The following is a 20648-nucleotide window of genomic DNA, read 5'->3' on the forward strand; positions in this document are numbered from 1 at the left end:
AGTCAGAGGTCAGAATAACATTTATATGAATACCAGAACACATAGGGTGGAGCAAAAGAACTGCGAATATGTAAAACAGGCAACAAAATAATGTCAGGAGCAGTAGACTAATTCAGGGCATGTCGTTTCTATCGGTAAAGAACATAATATCAAAGAAGATGTTTACATTTAGATTCTTTGACACACATGGGAAGACGTCCGGCAGCAGCTATAACTGTAGTATTGAACAGGAAACAGCGGAGCAAACTGCCAGGAACACAAACGCTGACAAGTAGTGGACACTCCGGAGCTGAAGGTGGCGCTAATGCGACTGAGGTTCCGACTACGAAAAGCTAAAACAACAAAAGAAGTGCTAGTAAAAGAAAACGAAGAAGAAGAAAAATAAGGAACCGTTTGGACCTCCGAACATGCCGTCGTCTCAATAGGACTTATTTCTTGATTTTTAGAGCGGATTTTGCACTACACACACATTTGACCCACGGATTTTATTTTATTTTTTTTAGATGTAATTACCGCTCTTATTTTAATCCAGAATGATGAATTACTCTGACTACGACTCTGATGGATATTCGTCTAATGATGATGCGGATTACGTCCCGTCGGGTGAGGAGTTCACGTTGATCCGGTGTTGTGTGAAGGCAGTAACTTGTGTTACTAGATGTTATTAACACAGCTTTGCGTGGGTCTGAGCGTCCAACATGTTTAGATGAAGCAGGTCTCAGAGATGACCAGCATCACCCACCTCCCCGGACGGAATGACATAAACACGGCGTCCTACTGTCGTGGAGGGTTGTAGGAACACATAAACCATTACGGGAACATTCCGTTGTCTGTATTCATTATTATAAAAATATTTTACATGAGATCAAATCTTTGGGAAATTGGGAAACGTTTTAAATCTAAACAGGTTTTTCTTTTTTTACATGTGGATGGAAGAACCACAGAGAAGGAATGAAGGATTCAAAAAGACATTTAAAACTCAGTTTCGAATTTAAACATTTATCCTGCTTGTGAAAATATATCAAAAGATTTTTCAGCATGAGATTTTTAGCATGTAGATCACACTGGACTGGGTCTCTTGATGAACTCATGCTTTGTGCTTTAAACATTTCCAAAGTCTGTGGTAACTTTAAAATGTTCTAGAAATTGACCTTGTAAGAAAATTACAGCTGATATTACACTAGGAGACATGACTGAAAGATGTTTTTTAATGTTTTCCTGTAACATTATAATATAGAACAACATCCATCCATCTTCAACTGCTTATCTGGGGCCGTGTCCCAGGGGCAACAGTCTCAGCAGGGATGCCCATACTTCCCTTTCCCCAGACACCTCTTCCAGCTCCTCCGGGGGGAGCCCGGGGTGTTCCCAGGCCAGCAGAGAGACATAGTCCCTCCAGCGTGTCCTAGGTCTTCCTCGAGGTCTCCCCCCAGGGAGGCGTCCAGGAGGCATCCAGAACAGATGCCTGAGCCACCTCAGCTGGCTCAGTGACAGGCGGAGGAGCAGCGGCTCTACTCTGAGCTCCTCCCTTGTGACTGAGCTCCCCACCCTATCTCTAAGGGTGCGCCCAGCCACTCTATGGAGGAAACTAATTTCAGTCGCTGCTATAAGGACCTTGTCCTTTCGATCATGACCCAAAGCTCCTGACCTTAGGTGAGAGCAGGAACATAGACTGACCCGGTAAATCGAGAGCTTCGTCTTACGACTCAGCTCCTTCTTCACCACGACAGACCTATACAGCGACTGCATCACTGCAGAAGCTGCACCGATCCGTCTGTCAATCTCACGTTCCATCCTTCCCTCACTTGTGAACAAGTCCCAAAGATACTTAAGCTCCTCCACTTGGGGCAAGGACTCTCCACCGACCTGAAGAGGGCACACCATCCTTTTCCAGTCGACAACCATGGCCTCGGATTTAGAGGTGCTGATCCTCATCTCACTCGCATCACCCTCAGCTGGAAACCGTCTCAGTGCACGCTGAAGGTCCTGGTTTGATGAGGCCAACAGGACAACATCGTTTGCAAAAAGCAGAGATGAAATCCTTTGGCCCCCAAACCGTACTCCCTCCGGATCCTGGCTTCTTCAGCTTGACGACATCCCTTCCGGTGTCCACCACCGAGTCACGGGGTTACTGCCGCGACAGATACCAGAGACCTTGTGACCACAGCTCTGAACAGCCGCTTCAATAGTGAAGGTGGAGAACATGGTCCACTCTTAGTCAACGTCCCCAGCCTGCTGAGGGGTCTGGGAGAAGACCTCACAGACAGAGGGAACTCTACCAACACGTTTGGGCTTCCCGAGTCTGTCTGGCCCCCTGCTCTGCCAGCGGATCCAGATCACCACCAGGTGGTGATCGATTGTCAGCTCTGCCCCTCTCTTCACCTGCGTGTCCAACACACATGGTCTATTATCGACTTCGTTGTCGTAGCATTATATTGTATTGTACTATAATGCAATAGTATTATAATACAATATAATATAATAAAGTGGGTGGCACGTTGGTGCGCCGGGTCGTGCTGTCGTTCTCTCCGGGTTCTGCAGCTTCCTCCCACCTCCAAAAAAAAGGGACTTCAAGCGAATTAGTCATTCTCAAATTGTCAGTAGGTGTGAGTGTGTGCGTGAGTGTTTGTCTGTGTCTCAGAGTGGCTCCGTGGTGTTGCGCTCGGTGTGTACCCTGCCTCACGCCCCCTATCCGCTGATATAGACGCCAGTACACCACAACCCGCAACAGCGGAAGAAGCGGTATTGACAGTGGATGGATGGATGGATGGATAATATCGTATACTGTTATGCCACGAAGCAAATTCTTTTCAAAGCTTCATTATTCCGTGGTAATTCTTTTTATTGAGGTAAAGTAGGGGACTTAGCCGATCGTCATGTTTAAAAAGTTCATTCCTGACAACAACTCTAATACAGCCCCTGACTGCTGTTACTACATTGGTCTTACATCAGACGCAGCTGAAGAAGAGCAAATTCTATCTTGGCCCGGTCATATTTAAACAATTGAGATTAGGAATAGGCATGAAGCGATGTGGTGTCTTCTGGTCCAATCAGATCGTAACAGGTTTTCAGCCGCATCTTCTCGACGTAGTTTCCGTTTCCGGTCTCATCTTGTAAACAATCCTGCCTACATCCTGATCACCCCATAAGTGTGATAACTTCCATAAATGGAACTGTTACCTTGTGTGTGTGTGTGTGTGTGTGTGTGTGTGTGTGTGTGTGTGTGTGTGTCAGATTAGATAAGTTTGCCTACGTCCTCCAAATGGAACCGTCTCTGCAACCATATGTGTTTGTTAGACTAGAGAGAACTGAGACCGCCGTCTATGTCCTATATGTGTGTGTGTATGGGAATGTGTGTGTGTGTGTATGTAGGTGTGTGTGTGTCAAATTAGATGAGTACAAGTGAGTGGAAATTTACTGAGACAGAGTGATGGAAAAGTTTATTGCATGATTAAAACGAAATACTTATGCAGCCAGCAAAATAATGAATAGCATGTATTTAAATTGCTTCAGCCATCAAGAGAACCCAGAATATTAAAGGCATTACATTTGGATTCAGGTTAATAAAACATGCTCAGAATTTATGATGTGCACAGGATTTCCAAATTCCAAAAATTAACTCTTAAAGTCGAGTTCTTTTCTGGCCTATTGTGTAATGATCTGCTTTCTGCTGCACAGCTCGTTCTAACTGCTGCATCTTCTGTTTCCTCTCAGATGATAATCTGAGTGAAGATGACATCAATGAGTGTGAGAAGGAAGAGCCTTTAAATGAGTGTGATGACGTTCCACATCCAAACTATGGCAGAAAGAAAAAGAAGAAGAAACTGGACATTGGTGTGAGGTGAGATGGTTTGATGGAACCAATGATGGTCAAGAACAGTGTAGATGTTTTGTTTGGAGAACTGAGAAAATGATGTATCAAGAAATGAAATATACTGTGTGTGTGTGTGTGTGTGTGTGTGTGTGTGTGTGTGTGTGTGTGTGTATATATACACACACTTTGGTGCTTTTTTTAATACAAATCATAATTTCTAACCTTGTCCATATGTTGACTATAGTTTTTATTTTACAACTCATGGTGGTTAATAAAAGTATGACTTTTCATGGAAAACATAAAATTGTCTGGGTGATCCCAAACTTTTGAATGGTAGTGTAAATGATCACATTTTTGGTAGATTTAAATCTAGCATGCTGTCGTTTGTCTTCATTCAGTGACACTAAAGAATTAAAGAACATGATGACAATGCTGATGACATTTATTCACCTTGGTGTTCTGGAAAAACTCTAGAAAGACAAAGAAAGGAGTTCTGAAAGCAGATGAGAATGAAGAGGGTGGGGATGGAGCAAAAGAAGCACAGCCCACCCCAGAAGAGGTAGGAAACCCCACTGAGGTAGAGGAGGATGAAGAAGCAGAGCAGAAGAAAAAATCAGATGACCTCTGGGCGAGTTTTTTGTCTGATGTTGGATCCAGACCCAAAACCTGCACACCTCCAGCTTCAGGTCCCTCACAGAAGGTAAATATTCTCCAGACCTTTAACAGGAGATAGATGAAAGTGTTTGATACCTTTCATTCAGTCATGTCTTTCACAAAGAGTTGATTGTAGTCCATGAAGACCACAACATCGCATCGTTGTCATGGATTCCGTCAACTGCCCTAAAAGAGCAGTTCGTCTGGAATGCCTCGACTCATCAATCTGTTTGCTGTCCTCCTTACTGAAGATGTGCTCGAGCCTTTCTGATCCGGGTCCTAGTGTACAAGGCGACAGGCTTTGGTGCTTTTGTTTTGGCAGAACGTGTCTGAGCTGAGTGTCACAACGACAAACACCTTTGGGATGAAACTGGACCATAGATTAGCCTCCTTGTCCAATGACAGTATCGAGCCTCAATGGTTCTCCATTGGACAAAAAAACCACAGATTCCCGCAGACACTCAAAAACCTTATGTATCCCAGAAGAGCTGGGAAGCTGTTAAAGCTGACAGTGAAATTATCTCATTTACGCGATGAGACGAAGACAAAATAAAGATCATGAAATTCGAATGGGATCAATTAAACTCTATTGGTGCTCCCTTGTCAGTCTTTACCTGCACAGATGCACTACATTAGAATGTTGCTGAGTTACTGAGATAAATACGGGACTGTTTTCTTATGTTAGATCTTAACCCATTTTAACCCACCATCCTCATTTTAGGCCAGCATAAAAAACGATGAAAATAATGACAATGATTGGTTATAGAACAACATTATGAAGTGAGGGTAATAACAACATATTGATTCATCAATATATGATTGCAAAATTGTCATTTATATAATATAAAGCACAAGAAAGACACCATGGAAATTTGACAAATATACACTTCTGTGGACCAATGAAGATGATTACCAATATATTCTTTAGTTTTGATCTGCATATGCCGCTATTCAGTGACTAGTGTCCAGAAGGGTTTATTTATATGCTTTCTTATTTTTGAAATAGGCTTGCAATTCTAGACTTTAGAACGGCGTAAACTTTGCTGTCCTCAAATGAGGACACTGGCATTACATTAGCGATATGCATCGGGAGAAGCGCCGCCTCAATTGCAAGAAACAAGGTCAAACCATAACGAGTTTCATAGTTCTAATATGAAATAATGTTCATATATTGTTCTAAACAAGTTTTGCATTGCAAGGCGGGAAAAAGTTTGAATGTAACACGCTTGAAACTTATAAAGACTAACATACGTGAGCTATATGTGCTACCGAGCTTTCATTGACTGGAGCTTCTGGTGGACAGAGTTTTTTTTTATGTACAGAAGAGATTGTAAGATAAGATCAAAGTGTACAACAGTTAGGAATTACAGTATGAATATCTTAAGTCACTCCTTGAATTAGTGAAGATATGTGTTTACATGTTTTATTACCATAGTTGGTATATCCATTTTTTTGTCATTGTCATTTACTTTGATAGAAATATAGTGTAAATTATAAATAATTATTATAATAAATAATATTATAAATAAAATAAGACCACTGATTACTATGCTTCAAGAATCCTTCTGAAAATTTGGAGTGTTTGAGGAGAATTTGTCAGTTGACGAAATGATTGTGTGCCATTATGGACATAACACTGTCATGCAATTCATGAGAGGCAAACCAATTCGATTTTGGCATAAATGTTGGGTATGTGTGGGGTGTCAGGATACTGCTACAATTTTGATCTGTGTTGTGGCAAAGGGTCTGCTAATAAAGAAAACAGCGATTTGTTGCTCGGTTCTAAGGTGGTGCTGAATATGCTCTCGGTTGTAGATAACCCATTCTCTTATAATGTGTACTTTGATAATTTGTTCATTTGAGGACTTTGGGATTTAATGCCACGGAAACAATTAGGGAAAACAGGATCAGCAAGTGCCCATTGAAGGAATCAAATACAATGAAAAAAAACAAGAGGAACATATGATTACAGGTTTGATCGCTATGAAGAAATTCCCATTGTGAAATGGGTGGACAACAAATGTGTTACAATTGGTACAAATCATCACACAGTGCAACCAATAAAGAATGTACAGCATTGGCGGCAAGAGTCAAAGTCAATAGGAAATGTCCCTCAACCAAAGAACATATTGTAAAAATTGTAATGTAACCTTAGGTGTTGAATGTTTGTTCCATATCATTCTAAGGAATGAACTGCTTCTGAACATGTTAAAGGTTTTTTGTTCATTTGTCATTTTTTATTAAGTAGAAACCATTTATATTTATTGTCTTCTGAAAATGGAAATATTCTTTTATTTGGCTGGAATGTATACATATCAACCCAGTGTCCTCATTTGAGGACAGTCTGTATTTCTTTTCTACTTGATATAAAATAGTTTTGGAATTTCCAACATGTTTGTATTCCCATTTTATGCAAATGTTCTGAAAATCATTACAAAAATCTAAAAATTGTTAACTTGGGTTAAAAGAGAATCACATGGACCTCAGCTTTATCCTGTTATTCTTTTTCCTGTTATTTCTTCCTGTCATTATTTCTGACCACCAGTGATGATGACTGCTTTGTTCGGAAATGTATAAAATTATTCAAATTCCTTTTTACCCAGTTGGTGAATTTTTTTTAATTTATGTTTTTCAAAATGGTGTATTATTTATTTATTATAGTTTATTGGACCCATGTTGATTTGACTCCTTGGAACGCAACCTATTATTCCTCAGATATTTAATGACCAACCTCTAGTACAATTTATACAAGTATGGTTTTTGTCTCACTCTTGATTGTCTTGATTCTTTCATTTCTGACCTTAGGAGGATTCTTCGGTTTTGAAAGTTGCTCCTTTGAGTACAGGAAAAAAAGCCCCAGAATCTTCCACCATTACCATCACTAAAGTTTTTGACTTTGCTGGAGAAGAAGTCAGGTATGCCTCTGATGCTCCCATTTTTATCAAGCCAGTATTCAAAGCTTTGAAAAATTGTGACAATAAATTTCTTGAATTTTTTTGACTACAGTGATACCTCTGTACTCGACCATAATCCGTTCTGAGGTGGTGGTTGAGCACCAATTTGTTCGACCACCGAAACCAATTTTCCCATAAGAAATAATGGAAAGTATTTTAATCCGTTCTTACCATTTAGAAAAATACCTAAAATATTATAAGAACGTGTATCTAAACAACAATGAATACGTAAATGTGCACAAGCAGTACATGATAAAGATAAAGCATTATAAACCATTTTGTATAATTTACTTTACGTTTTGGAGAGTGGTTGATGGCACTAGCGTCATCATGGAAGGGGAATCCCCTTCCATGATGACGCTAGGTAACGCGCCTCCAGGGGTTTTCTCCCTTCTCTCTCTCTTCCGTGGAGGTGAATCTGGCTGGGCAGTAGCCTTCCTCTATTCTTTAAGAATGAACCTGTTCATTGTCAGTTGCTTCTGCTTCAAGATAGTGGAAATGGCTCGTACACAACTTTCATATTTTGCTATAATTTCCGTACGTCTTTGCGTACGTAATTTGCGTACGTGTTACTCCGCTGGCGGTCTGAGTCGAACTGACGCTTACCCGCTGGCCGAGGAGCGCAGCCAAGGAGCGCGTTCGGGTCGACTCGGCTAGTCGAGTACCGAAAATCTGTTCGGGGTCCGATACATTTTCTACTCAAATTTTTTGGTCGAGCACCGATTTGGTCGAGTATAGAGGCGGTCGAATACAGAGGTATCACTGTAAATGATTAATTGTTAAAGTAATGCTAAATGTCACCTTACAGGTAATGAAAACGGGTATTAAAGTTGTTTTACACTCCAGATATACTGCTGATGCAATGGTTATGCTTGTTGCTCCTTAATGTAAAAGTGTAATTTAAGGGGGCGTTCCTGGAAGTGACTGTTTTTGTAAATCTGGGATTAAGGAACTCATGGTTTTCCATTCCAAAAAGCGAAGTTCAACTCTGAGCCAGTTACCATGGTAACCTAACCTGCTTCCATGACAGGTAGTCTTCCACAAACCCTGAATTTGTCCCTGACTCCTTCCCCCTGACCCCGAAGCAGAGCTGACAGATGCAGCAAATTCTCTTCTTGGTCGGATTGAAATGAAGGCCGGAATAAACATGAGTAATAATGAGTCCCTCTGTGGAGCAGACAATGTCACTGCATCAACGTCACTGTCATTTTAAAAGGGAAATCCTGTTGGTTATGCTTCTGCCATGTTTGGTGAAAGCTCTGGGGTATGATGGATGGACAGATGGTTGGATGGATGGATTGAGGGGGGTGAATGTATTTCTATTTTCTATTCTTGCAACCACGGTTTACCCCACTGCTTGTCTGTGTTCCTGTCAGGGTGAATAAAGAAGTATCAGCAGACTCCAGAGAAGCTAAGAGTTATGTGAAGAGCCAGAACACCAACCAGGACGATGAAGAGCAAACAGTCTCGCCCAGCACATCAGGCTCCAGGTGCACCAACACACACCAGCAACCCTCACCAGCCCACCCAGGCTGCGTTCAGACTGGCAGCCAAAATCTGATTTTTAGCCCATCCAGACTGATATCGGATGTCTCTTTTGTAGTCTGAACAGTCACACAAAACATGAAATCCAATTTTTGTGTGATGGATTGAAACTACATTCGGGGTATAAGCCTTGTTCAGACTAGTCACCTATATCTGATTTTTATCCCATCCAGATTGATATCGCATATCTCGTTTGTAGTGTGAACAGTCCCATGCCACATGATAGCTGATATTTGTGGGACGGAGTGAAACCACATTCAAGAGGTAGTTTCATATCGGATATGGACAGATGTGTCTTAATTCTGAACAGCTCCAAGCATTGCTATTGAATATGGAGGACTGTGACACGAGAGCAGGGCGCCAGAAGGAAGAGCGTTGCGCATTACGTAGCGGTAAAAAATGGAAGAAGATGACAATGTCTGGTGTGTGCGAGATTTTCTCCACCTCTACCAGACAGTGATATCGCCAGTACGAAAAGGTAATAAAACTGCAATTATATGACCTCACACATTACACGCACTGAACGACGCCTCTGCCCAGATGTTGCTGCTACAGCAGCCTGTCAGATCGACTGATAATGTGGCCCAGTTTGAACAGAGCCAGAACGCATTTGGACACTTGCTAAAAACAATGTGAACAGTCAGCCCTAAAAATCAGATATGGAAGGAAATCCGATATGCCTACAGTCTGAACGCAGCCTTAGTTTCAAATCGCATTTGGACAGATGTGTCACAGTCTAAACAGCTCCAAACACTCTGATTTGAATATGGTGGTCTGTGACATCACTCTGCGCGCCACAAAAGCCAATGCCCCGGAAGAAAGAGCATCGCGCAGCACAGGACGGTAAAAAATGGAAGAAGTTGACAATGTCTGGTCTGTGTAAGATTTTCTCCACCCCTACCACATATTGATATCGCCAATACGCTAAGGTAATAAAACATCATGGCCGTCGTTGTTGCTGCCGTCGCAAATATATGATCTCACACATCGCACTTGCTGAATGACGCCTCCACCCCGACATCGTTGCTACGGTAGCTTGTTAGATCGGTCAAAGATGTGGCCCAGTTTGAACAGAGAAAGATCGCATTGGACACTTACTAAAAACACTGTCCTAAAAATTGTGTATGAAAGAAAATCTGATTGTATCCCATTTGCTTGCAGTCTGAACGCAGCCCTACTGTACAGATACGAACCAGCGTCAGAAGATGGCATTGGCTAACTAATTAAAAATCGATTAACGTATACAATAAACACTTTTTGAGCAATGTTTTTATCATAGATTTTTTTTTTCAATTGTGGTTGCAGTGCCAAGCGCCCGACAAACATGGGGAGCATCTTGAGTCGTATCGGAGGAAAGAAACAGAAGATGAGCACTCTGGAAAAGTCTAAGTTAGACTGGGATGCTTTTAAATCAGAGAAAGGCATCACTGAGGAGCTGGCCATCCACAACAGAGGCCGGGATGGGTAAGAGCCCGTTCTTTCCAGTTTGTAGTTATATGACACCACAGCATGTTCAGCAATGAAGAATCTTAACCTAAAGTTAAGGCGGATGTTACCATATGTTACCTGTATATGAATGGGGGTAAGCAGTGTGTGTGGTCTGAGGGGGTATCAGTGTCCACTCTCTCCAATAAGTGTGGGATTACAAATAAATTATAGTTTCATATGTTATACATTTTCAGTTCAGATGTACTTGCTATGTTAAAATTGCATTAATTCCGTGTGTGTGTGTGTTTGTGTGTGTGTGTGTTCAGGTATGTGGAGCGGAAGAAGTTCTTGGAGCGCGTTGACCACCGGCAGTTTCAATTAGAAAAAACGGTGCGCCTTAACAACATGAAACGATGACGGACATTATACACACACACACACACACACACACACACACACACACACACACACACTGGTGCTCCTCAGGATGGGGACAGTAACAGGGTAGGTGTGTGTCGTGGTGGGGAGGGAGAACCAGTTAGATTCAAATCTTCACACTCAGGACATTTTCGTTGGAGTCATTTCTCCCTTTTCTAATCTCGATGGTCTGATTTAGGACAAAGACAAAGTTTGCTTTATTCTAACTCTCAGTTTAAATTTGTCATTGTACTGTAAACTTTCCCTTGGTTCATACCTCGATCCCATAATATGTCAAATACACCACTGCTCAAAAGTGAATCCACTGTCACCTCCAGAAGCACAGGCAGAGACAGACACAAGCAGCAACTGTCAGATGGCCTGAAGTTACTAAGGGGGTTATTTTGTTTTTGTGTTGACACAACCTTTACTTTTAACTTTAATGCACATCTGAATGCATTCTATCAGTTTTGTAAAAGTGAACAGTCACATCTCGGCCACGTAAGATAACATGTTAGACCCCATTCTGACAACCCGGGTCAGAAGTAGTTTTATGTCTCTGTGCGTATAATAAAGACTCCGCAGTAATAAAACAAAAATAAATTAGAAGCTTGTCATACTCTGAACCATCACGGGTCACTCTGCTAGCCTGGGAACTACTTGAATTATGATGACGTATTTCTATGTTCAGAAGGAAAGGTCAACACCACGACCTGCATCCTCAAACGACAGCCCGTCACTGAGGTGATGTCTAGGTTTGGAATCACTGTAGAACTGACACACACAGAGTAAGATTCAGATGTGATGTGGGGTTTTTTTTGTGTGTCGAGTCTTCATTTAGTTCCCTTTAACACGTTCAGACAACTCGTGAAGTATGCTAGTTTATTTGCTTTGATTTTCTGAGCTGTCAAACTTTATTTTCTTAAGAAGCCTTCAGGTGGATCATCTTCCTGCCGTTATCTCTGTGGTCACACTGCTGACTGCAGCGATGATCTATGGAAGCCCAGTTTTCCATACCATGCAAGAATATCTCATTAATAAAACGTGTAAAACGAATAAAATACTCTGTGAAATAATTGATCATTTTTATTTCTGTATGTTGTTTTCCATAAAACCTAATTTTATTCCTTGAATGCCAAATACTTATACATTAGTATTATTTAAATCCTAGAAAATGAAAATTGATGAATTAAAACTGAAGTTAACATCTGATAGCCAGTCACCTAAATCACCTGCACCTCACCTAATTCCTGAAATGCGTGGACCAATGAAACTACAATTTTAACATTTTAAACACTCTTGTGTTAATATGCTCTGTAGATTATTTAATATAGGATCAAACAATACTTTCTTTCACTGTAAAGTGAAAGCTTCATCAGTTCTCTTGAAAAATAACAATGATTGAGCAAAAGCTGATACAGCACATGCACATAGTCCAGAGGCAAATGAATGTCTGCTCTGCAGCTGTTAGTGGAGTCAGATCTTATTGAACTGAATGACTGAAGAGAGGAACTTCTGTTTGAGGAGCTGGCTCCATGTGACAGCTGTGACTACAGCTCATTGTATGAGACGATCAAATGCTAGCAAAACGAGTATTTTAAATTTAACATAATAAAAGACTAAAAGTCAAAAAGCTGTTAGGGAAATAGACATTTGTCAAAATACTGCTTCCCACGAGTGTGAATTTCCTCATATATAATCTTGTATTTTGAGAATTATTGGGCTTCATCTGTAAAGATCAGAGAAATAAACAATGTGTGTGTTTTATAATGAATGATAACATCCGCGGTACACTGGCGTCGCGCCCGGAGTTTCCCCCGCCTCACGCCGTCAGTCACCTGGGATAGACTCGAGCTCCCTAAGACCCGCCACAGCGGAAGAAGTGGTTGACGATGAATGAATGATGTTCACATGTTAAAATGAATACAGAAAATATCTTGCAGTTGGAATCTAAATTAATTTGCTCTGATTCCAATTTTTTTATTAGCTATTTTTTTAGACATGATTTTTGGTGTAAAACGCTTTTCGAGGCGTGTTCCCCCCGCCCGTGGGTAGCGCGCTGTGGACGGTCACTGGCTGCTCGGCATGCGACGCTGTTGCTTTAAGGCTGGATGCGTTCGTCTGCGTGCGGGGCAGCAGGCGGCGGGCGGTGTTAGAGGCGGTCCTGTGCTGTGCTGGGTGTCGGTAGAGGCCCGTCATCTCACGGTGAAATATCCTCTGCGGCTATTCGTGGCTGTTGTTGAAATCCGACCGTGAAGGGGAACGGAAGCCGGACAGGAGGCAGGTCCACCGGACCCTGAGAACCGCACCGCCGCTGCCCGCAGCCCCGCGTTAGCTTTCACGCCCACAGACACCAGTCAGCGACAGCCCGACCGGCCGCTGCCCTCCTGGATGTTAGCCTTCCCCGCACACCTCATCATGGAACGGACGACGGAGGACTGAGGCCTGGGGGTGGCTGTCGAGGAAAGGAACGGTGCCGTTTGGAACAAGACCGGACCCGTGTTTAAAAGCCAGCCGACGAGAGGAGACCACCAGCAAGATGTCTGTCCCTGTAAGTATGTCCGACAGTGGCGACGCGGACGACCTGGCCGCTCCATAGCAACTGTTAGCGAGGCTTCCTCCCTCACGGTGGGCTGGTCTGACTCGCGTCCAGCCGTGGACGCACCAGACACGCATTCAGTCACAAACACGCCACAGACCCGCCTGTCTGTCCGAGAGCTAGGCGCCAGTCCGGTCCGCTCCTGTGTGGCAGGAGGAGGAGATGGATAGATCTACTTTATTGATCCCAAACTGGGAAATTCACGATTTCTTTTGAGAAATCACAACAGCTGGGACTCGAACCCACAACTTTGGCTTAGGAGGCCAGTGCCTTATCCATTAGTGCCTTATCCTGTAGGCTGTGCTCATCGTGTCGCGGTGCCTGTTGGCTCACGCACACGCACGCACACATACACACACACGCGCGCGCACACACACACACACACACACAGAGGCCTGAACACACATCCAGCTGAAGGACTGCATGCTGTTCTCTGTCTCAGATGTGTGAATGTCGATCCTGATGGAACTTGTTGTGTTGTTCTTCATCACATTCCAAAAGATCAGCTCGACTGAAGCTTCCTGCAGCTCGAGGGTGAGGTGTGTGTTCAGGCAGCGACACACACACACACACACACACACACACACACACACACACACACACACACACACACACACACACACACACACACACACACACACACACACACACACAATTTCTCTTGCTTTGATTCTTGGCTCAAAACTGGACAATGAAGATGTTGCTGTTGTGTCCATGCAGCTGATGAGAAGTCTTTCTGTTCTTCTACCTCATCTTATTTGTCATTGAAAATATTCAAGAAAATATTATTGATAAAATAAGAGTAAAGCTGTTTTTCACCCTTAGGGAAACTTTGGTATTAAACCATGGCACACATGCATGCCCTACTGTAGGGGTAGGCATTTTGTAAGGATCCTAGTTGAACAACTGGCTCTTTCAACGCCATAAGCCACATTTTTATGACATCACAAGAACACAAGGCTGCTGAGAGCACTCGTATGCCAGACCTTTGAACTAACCCCATGTACCCCCAAAAGCTAGTCGTGAAAGAGACCAGGAATGCTGACTCCTGTGAGGTGGAAAGAAGAGAGTATGGCCTGACATCACTTCGTAGATAGTTTGGTTACAAGGAAAAGTACATGGAGATCATTTCACACGTCAATTGAAGAGAGGACCCATGGGAATTAAATGTGAAGGGCCTGGAACGTCCGACTCAGTCCAAAGTGATATTCATCAAAAGACGCAACCACCACGTCATTTCAGAGGGAGTTTATTTATTTAGTTTTTTTTTCTTTCTTTCCAGACATTTTAGTACAACAGACTTCACTTTCATCAGTGTTGAGACATCAGCAAGAACATCCGAAAAGAAAAAAAAGGGTTGACGGCTAGAAGCCATTGGCTTGTAAGGTTCCCGTCCCCTAAATCATCAACATCTCTCTCATTACAGCACATTGTCAAACAATTCATACATTGCATGTCACAAATCAATTTCAGTTATTTTATTCTGGTACATTGCTGTTTTAATCCGTCTGTTTAGTCCAATAGGCATGCATCTTTGCACAGCTCTAATGGAGTAATTAGACATCTGGAGAGATTTCTACCCATCAGAGAATGATTAGAGCAGCATGGTGGCTCAGTGGGTAGCCTCACAGCAAGAAGGTTCTGGGTTCGATTCCTTTCTCTGTGGAGTTTTTATGTTCTCCCTGGATCAGTGTGGGTTATCTCTGGGTTCTCCGGCTTCCTTCCTCGTCGAAAAACATGCAATTAGGTAAATTTATCTTCCAAATTGCCCGTAAGTGTGTATGTGCATGAGTGTCTTCTGTGTGGCCCCACCATGTGCTGGCTATACGTCTGGAGTGTACCCCGCTTTTCGTGGTTCTCAAGATAAAGTCGTCCAGTTTCACTGTTGCTGCACTTCATGTAGAGCATCTGGCAAAAAAAAGGCATATTGAAGGCGTAAAAAAACGATCCGTAAAGGGAGTCGACCACAAACTGACATTGTTTGGTGATGATATTTTAATTTAGTTAAGTGAACAACTTAATTTACCCAGTAGCTCGGTTCTTGAAACTATATACAATAGAACTTAAGCATCCAAAAAAATCTGAGCTTTAACCTTCAGCTGTGAACATTTTCATCTTAACAAGGACCAGTGCTCAGATATTAGTAAGTTACACCATGCCTCTACAAAAAGTAAGGATGACATACACTACATGTGGAATTCCATCTCTTCCCTTGGTCTCAGTCATTGAATTGAAACCATAAGGATGAATGTGATTCCAAAGTAAGTTGGTGTATTCCAAGTACTTCTGGGAAAAATTCCCTCAGAGCAGCTAACAGTTGGAAAAAAATAATGCGGTACTCAATTTATTTTACAGAGGAAGAAAGTATAGGTTAAATTCAAACGCGCATCAGTCCCAAAGGAAAAAGGACGAATGGCATTACCTAATATTGGGGATTATTTTCATGCAGCCAAGATTAGAACTTAAATTATGATATGATAATTTATCATACCACACCATCTGGTGTGAAATCCAGGGTAGATTTCACACCAGATGGAACTATATCAAACTCTGCATGATAAATGGTTTCCCAATTCATGCTGCATTGGCTCACAAATGATTGAAAGATTTACAAATGTTTAACTTGGACTTGCTCTGGTGATTCTCCATATGATTTTGAGGAAGTACAGATCTTCAGGTAAGGTAGCCTGAAGACTCTTTTTTGGGGGGGGGCATTTTAACAAACCTGACACCTCCCACTGCCAGCTCACACTCCAAATGTTTTGTCCACACAGCCTTGAATTAGCGACCCTCCGGTCCTCAGTCCAAGACTTAGCGGACTAAGCTACTGCCCCCCCAAAGCAAAGAAGCACTGTGATTTGAATAAAAACTTAGTTCAGCAGTTTCGTTATGTGCTGTTGCAGCACTACTATCTCCTCCGCGTTTGTCTGTGAGGAGACCTGATCAACTTGGCTTTCTAAAGTATGAAGAAATGATTAACTATTCAGATAAGGCTGGGATTTAATGTGACATTAGCTAAACTAGTTTGTCAGGTGTGTGGTCTGGGATGCCAGTCATTCAGTACGACTCCTTTCGAAACACGTTTGTGTAATTATTCTGTATTGACACATGTTAGAAGTAACATTTGAAAAGATGGAAAACAAAGAAAAAAATGCAATCGCAGACTAATTTTGAGACAATGATGGTAAAGTTAAAGAGAAATAGGAGTAATAAGAGTAAATGAAATGAGGACTAAATTAATGAGTAAGTGAATAAATAAATGAATGAGGAAAACATTTTAGCAGCTACCTACTGGGTAGCTCTAAACTCTGTCACTTTACTGGGCTTCTTTTTCAGGATTCAAGTCTGCTAACTTGTTTTTAGGGTCTCTACAGGATTCTTTAACCTTGCCTACCTAAAGAAGTTACACACCTTGTACTGTGTAACACGGAATTTATGGAGTTAATGGAGATCAAAGAAGTATGTGTCTACAGTATCTGAAATGGAAGCTTCTCGCATGTTTCAGGAGTCGAGGCTTTTGTTTTGGTAGGGTTGCAACAACATGATGGTATGCTAACAGTCTGAGAAAATACCTTGATATGGCTCTGTACTTACTTATTATTATTATTATTATTATTATTATTATTATTGTTACAATTTTATTAATTGCTTTTTCCATAAATGAAATGAGGAAACTTTAGACATCAAGAAATTGCACCAATGGCTGAAACAGGCTGTGCACAAGGTTAGCACAGAGGCTCTGATGATGGCAGCAGAATTGGCCGTAAGCATCAGATCTATAGAGGCAGGATCTAAAAGTGCCGAGAGTCTCCTGAGACAGGCGAGCACAGAGCAGGGAGAGTGATCCAAGCTGGGCCAACATCTCTTGTTAGGCTTTAACCAGGCCAGGCTGGGGTAGTGTAGTGGAAAATCTGCGCTATGGATGGTTCACTTTATATAGAGGGTAGGGTTAGGGTGCAACATCTGAAGCTCCTTCCAGAACAATGTAGTCCTTGGAACAACTGAGATGCTGCAGAGAACACTCGCACTCCCAGGGTTCTGGTAGCGGACGCCATTGGGGAATACAAGGGTGACATTTAGCTCTGTACTGTGTGGATTTGGTGTGACTCTACAATGGGCGTCCAGTATGTTTTGTCATGCTACATTGACAGAGTAGCATTTTTGCCAGAGTTGTATGATAATGGCCCGGACCACTATGAATGGCTGTTACTGAGCAGTGAATAGGACACATTCATGGTGAAGTCCCACTGACAGAGGTTACAACTGATAGAAAAGATTGTCGACCTCTTGGATGGACACATGAGAGGCATTACTGTGAAGCCTTTGTACAAACCATATTCTCTTTTTTTTTTTCATTCCGAATGTAGAAAGAGAAAACTAAAATTTGAAAGTATCCAAGAAAAAAATAAAAGAAGTCTACCTCCTTCCAGTCCTCCATGAAGTCACACTCGGAAACCATTGAACTCTCACTGCTGATTGTACAAACTACCATGAAGCTCCAACAGGGAAGCATTTAAGAACTATGTGCTTGCTACAGTCCCATGGCTCCTGAACCTACTGAAATATACTGTATAAACAGAAATCCATCGATAGGTCAATCAATAAAATAATTATGCACTGCAGTTTTTTAAAATAATTCTCATATATTGTTTATTTCACACCGTGTCTCCTTGGGTTCTCTTCGGCTTCCTCCCACCTCCAAAACCATGCGTCTTTGGTTAATTGATCACGCCAAATTGTGTGTATGTGTGTGTGTGGTTGTTTATTTTTGTATGTGACTCTACTGTGAGCTGGCATCTCACCTGGAATGTCCCCTGCCTTTCTGCCTGTAGCCAGCAGAGATAGAGAGCCTGTCTCAGACCAGTGGCTTGCAAGGCAAATAGGCAGCTGACAAAAAATTCTATAGAAAAATGGATGGGTATTTTTCCGCACTGTAAGGCGCACTGGATTATAAGGCGCACTTTCAATGGATCGCCTGTTTTAAAACTGTTTTTACTAGAATAGGGCACACCACATTATAAAGAGCATAGAATAGAAACTATTGTAATGGCTGTGGTTGCGTTATTCACTATATTAAGCTTCACTATTGAGCTTCGCTAAAAGGATTGCAGTCACTGCTAGCGTAAGGTGCCTGGCATGCTACAATTGATTTGCAAATGTCATTGACACCTGAAACAGCAGGTAACTGAGGGGAAAAGAGCAACTTAGACTTGTGTATTCGTCTGGGCTGATGAATAGATAGGCAACAGCGTGGGGGTGGAGCCTAAAGTTGAGAGCTGAGAATTCATCTTCAATGAATGGCCTATTTTTAAACCTTATTCATATCTAAGACTCACTGGATTACCAGGTGCAATTAAAGGCTTTTAGCTGCACCTTATTTTGCGGAAAATACTGGAGTTATTTTGTTACACAAAATGTAGAAAAAGAAATGTAATCAGAAAAATAGAAAAATAGATTATTTATTTTTTTTGATTTATACACTCGATTAATCGCTGATGGGAAATTAGTGGCACACTCTAGTTAGTCAATTCAAATCAAGTCACATGAATATGTTAGTGTGTACAGGCCCTGAACAACAAACACACACAGGGGGGCCTGTACGCATGCAGAGGGAGGTGGCGGGCGGCTCCTGCTTGGTGCGCCCCAAATGAGCAACTTGTAAGGTAATGGCACCTTGTTCAAGGGCGCCACGGCAATGCTCCGGAGGTGAGCTGACACCTCCCTCTGTCAGCTCACCTCCGGGTGATTTTTGGGGCAGGAGCGCGATCTGAGATCATTGGACAGCCTGCTGTACCCCTCGCTCTAGAATAAGTAGTAATTACTGGAAGGAGTAGGAACAAGTTATGTAGTTGGTTCTATCAAATATAAATTAAAACAATGCGATAATTGCGATAAAAATAATTTCCTATGAGATCAATGAAGTGCATTTTTCTTCTTCTAATATACAAAATATTGATATCTTGCATTTCATTGAAAATGGCACAAAGACAACATTTCAAATGGTGAAAATTCTTTGGCATCAAATTTAAAAGATTTAATTTTCAAAGACAAAACTTTTACGTTTTGACATCTGAACAATTGAAATGTTGTCTGTAGTATACCACAGACTTTTATAAAATGAGCAAAGTCATCACATTCATGAATTTGCTTGTGAGATTGACCGGAGAATTGCTAGGGTTACACTGTGAATGTTGGTGTTGGTGCAGGTCCATCTTCTCTCAGCAAAGCTACAGCAAAAACATTTGCTTCTTGCCTGTAGTAACATTTTTTTATAGTGAGAGGGCAAAGCTTGTTTGCATGAAAGGTATTTTTCTAATTTGAAATGGAGCAACACATTTCACAAACTGTTTTCGTTTTCTGGTTGAAGTGGTGCAGTAGGTTTTCACAGGATGATATAAGATGCTATTTCAGTTGAATGCAAAAGGGATTTGAAAGTTGTAGCTGTTCCAGGGGTAATTTACTGATTTGTCTTATATTCCATCAAGTTTTGTAAACAGTAGTCTGAACTGGCAAAAACACAGTGGTGGGTTGATGGATCCAGATTACTGACAGAAGCTGTCATTGAGACCAGGGTGAGTTAACGTGCCGTTTAAAGGATATGCATTTCTGTCATTCTAACAAGGATATGTGATATTTAGCAAACAAAATAATTGTTCGCTGTTCTGTAATTTTGGTATTATTTCATGTAGCTGGTGGGGATTATTTGTATGTTTGGCGAATTGAAAAGCTCATTTTTATTTACTTACACATTTGTCATGGTATCACTGTAGTAGTCAGTGACACAAAAGAAACACAGTACGTTAATAGTTCTTGAATAAAGGGTTACTTTCTGTTACTAGCTTCTTACAGTAATAGAGTGAGCTACTGAGTTTAGTTAGGGAACTTGTTAACTACTCACCTGTGAGTGCTTGTCCTGTACGGGGTTAAAAGGGGCTGGAGCCAGTCCCTCACATCTGGGGGGGAGGCAGGACACACCCATACATCAGATGGAAAGACAAACTGTTCACACTCAGATTCACACCTGAGGGGAGTCTCACACACACACACACACACACACACACACACACACACACACACACACACACACACACACACACACACACACACAGGCTGCGATTCGTTGTCTCAACACTACTTTGAAAGAGTTTTTATTTCAGTTGTGTTTTCTGCTGATTTGTGAGTGCAACTGTGTGACACACCTTCCCAAGTAAGTGTAATGTTATGGAGTGTGATGTTG

The 20648-nt window shown here is 41.8% G+C and overlaps 2 protein-coding genes across 2 annotated transcripts in view; both read left to right on the forward strand.

Moving 5' to 3' along the window:
- Positions 1 to 391: 391 nt before the first annotated feature.
- Positions 392 to 11868, forward strand: cfdp1 (craniofacial development protein 1). The gene is made up of 7 exons (XM_068313139.1): positions 392 to 603; positions 3715 to 3841; positions 4289 to 4514; positions 7274 to 7383; positions 8799 to 8912; positions 10273 to 10431; positions 10722 to 11868. Exons 1-7 carry the CDS (start codon positions 534 to 536, stop codon positions 10810 to 10812), a joined length of 897 nt encoding a protein of 298 aa, XP_068169240.1. The 5' UTR covers positions 392 to 533; the 3' UTR covers positions 10813 to 11868.
- A 959-nt stretch (positions 11869 to 12827) lies between these two features.
- Positions 12828 to 20648, forward strand: part of bcar1 (BCAR1 scaffold protein, Cas family member) — a 40633-nt gene continuing 32812 nt past the window's right edge. The window contains exon 1 of the mRNA XM_068312133.1: positions 12828 to 13363. Coding sequence (XP_068168234.1) covers positions 13352 to 13363 — 12 coding nt within the window. The 5' untranslated portion in view covers positions 12828 to 13351. The remainder of the gene's footprint in view (positions 13364 to 20648) is intronic.

Source organism: Antennarius striatus, chromosome 4 (genome assembly GCF_040054535.1).
Source record: "Antennarius striatus isolate MH-2024 chromosome 4, ASM4005453v1, whole genome shotgun sequence".
Classification (NCBI taxonomy): Eukaryota; Metazoa; Chordata; class Actinopteri; order Lophiiformes; family Antennariidae; genus Antennarius; species Antennarius striatus.

What these genes read in the sequence shown, in the direction of transcription:
- cfdp1 (XM_068313139.1), top strand. Translation starts at nt 534, where the DNA reads ATGATGAATTACTCTGACTACGACTCTGATGGATATTCGTCTAATGAT. An exon ending in CTTCAGGTCCCTCACAGAAG is followed by an intron (nt 4,515 to 7,273) that starts GTAAATATTCTC and finishes TTCTGACCTTAG; the next exon opens with GAGGATTCTTCGGTTTTGAA. An exon ending in CCCAGCACATCAGGCTCCAG is followed by an intron (nt 8,913 to 10,272) that starts GTGCACCAACAC and finishes TTGTGGTTGCAG; the next exon opens with TGCCAAGCGCCCGACAAACA.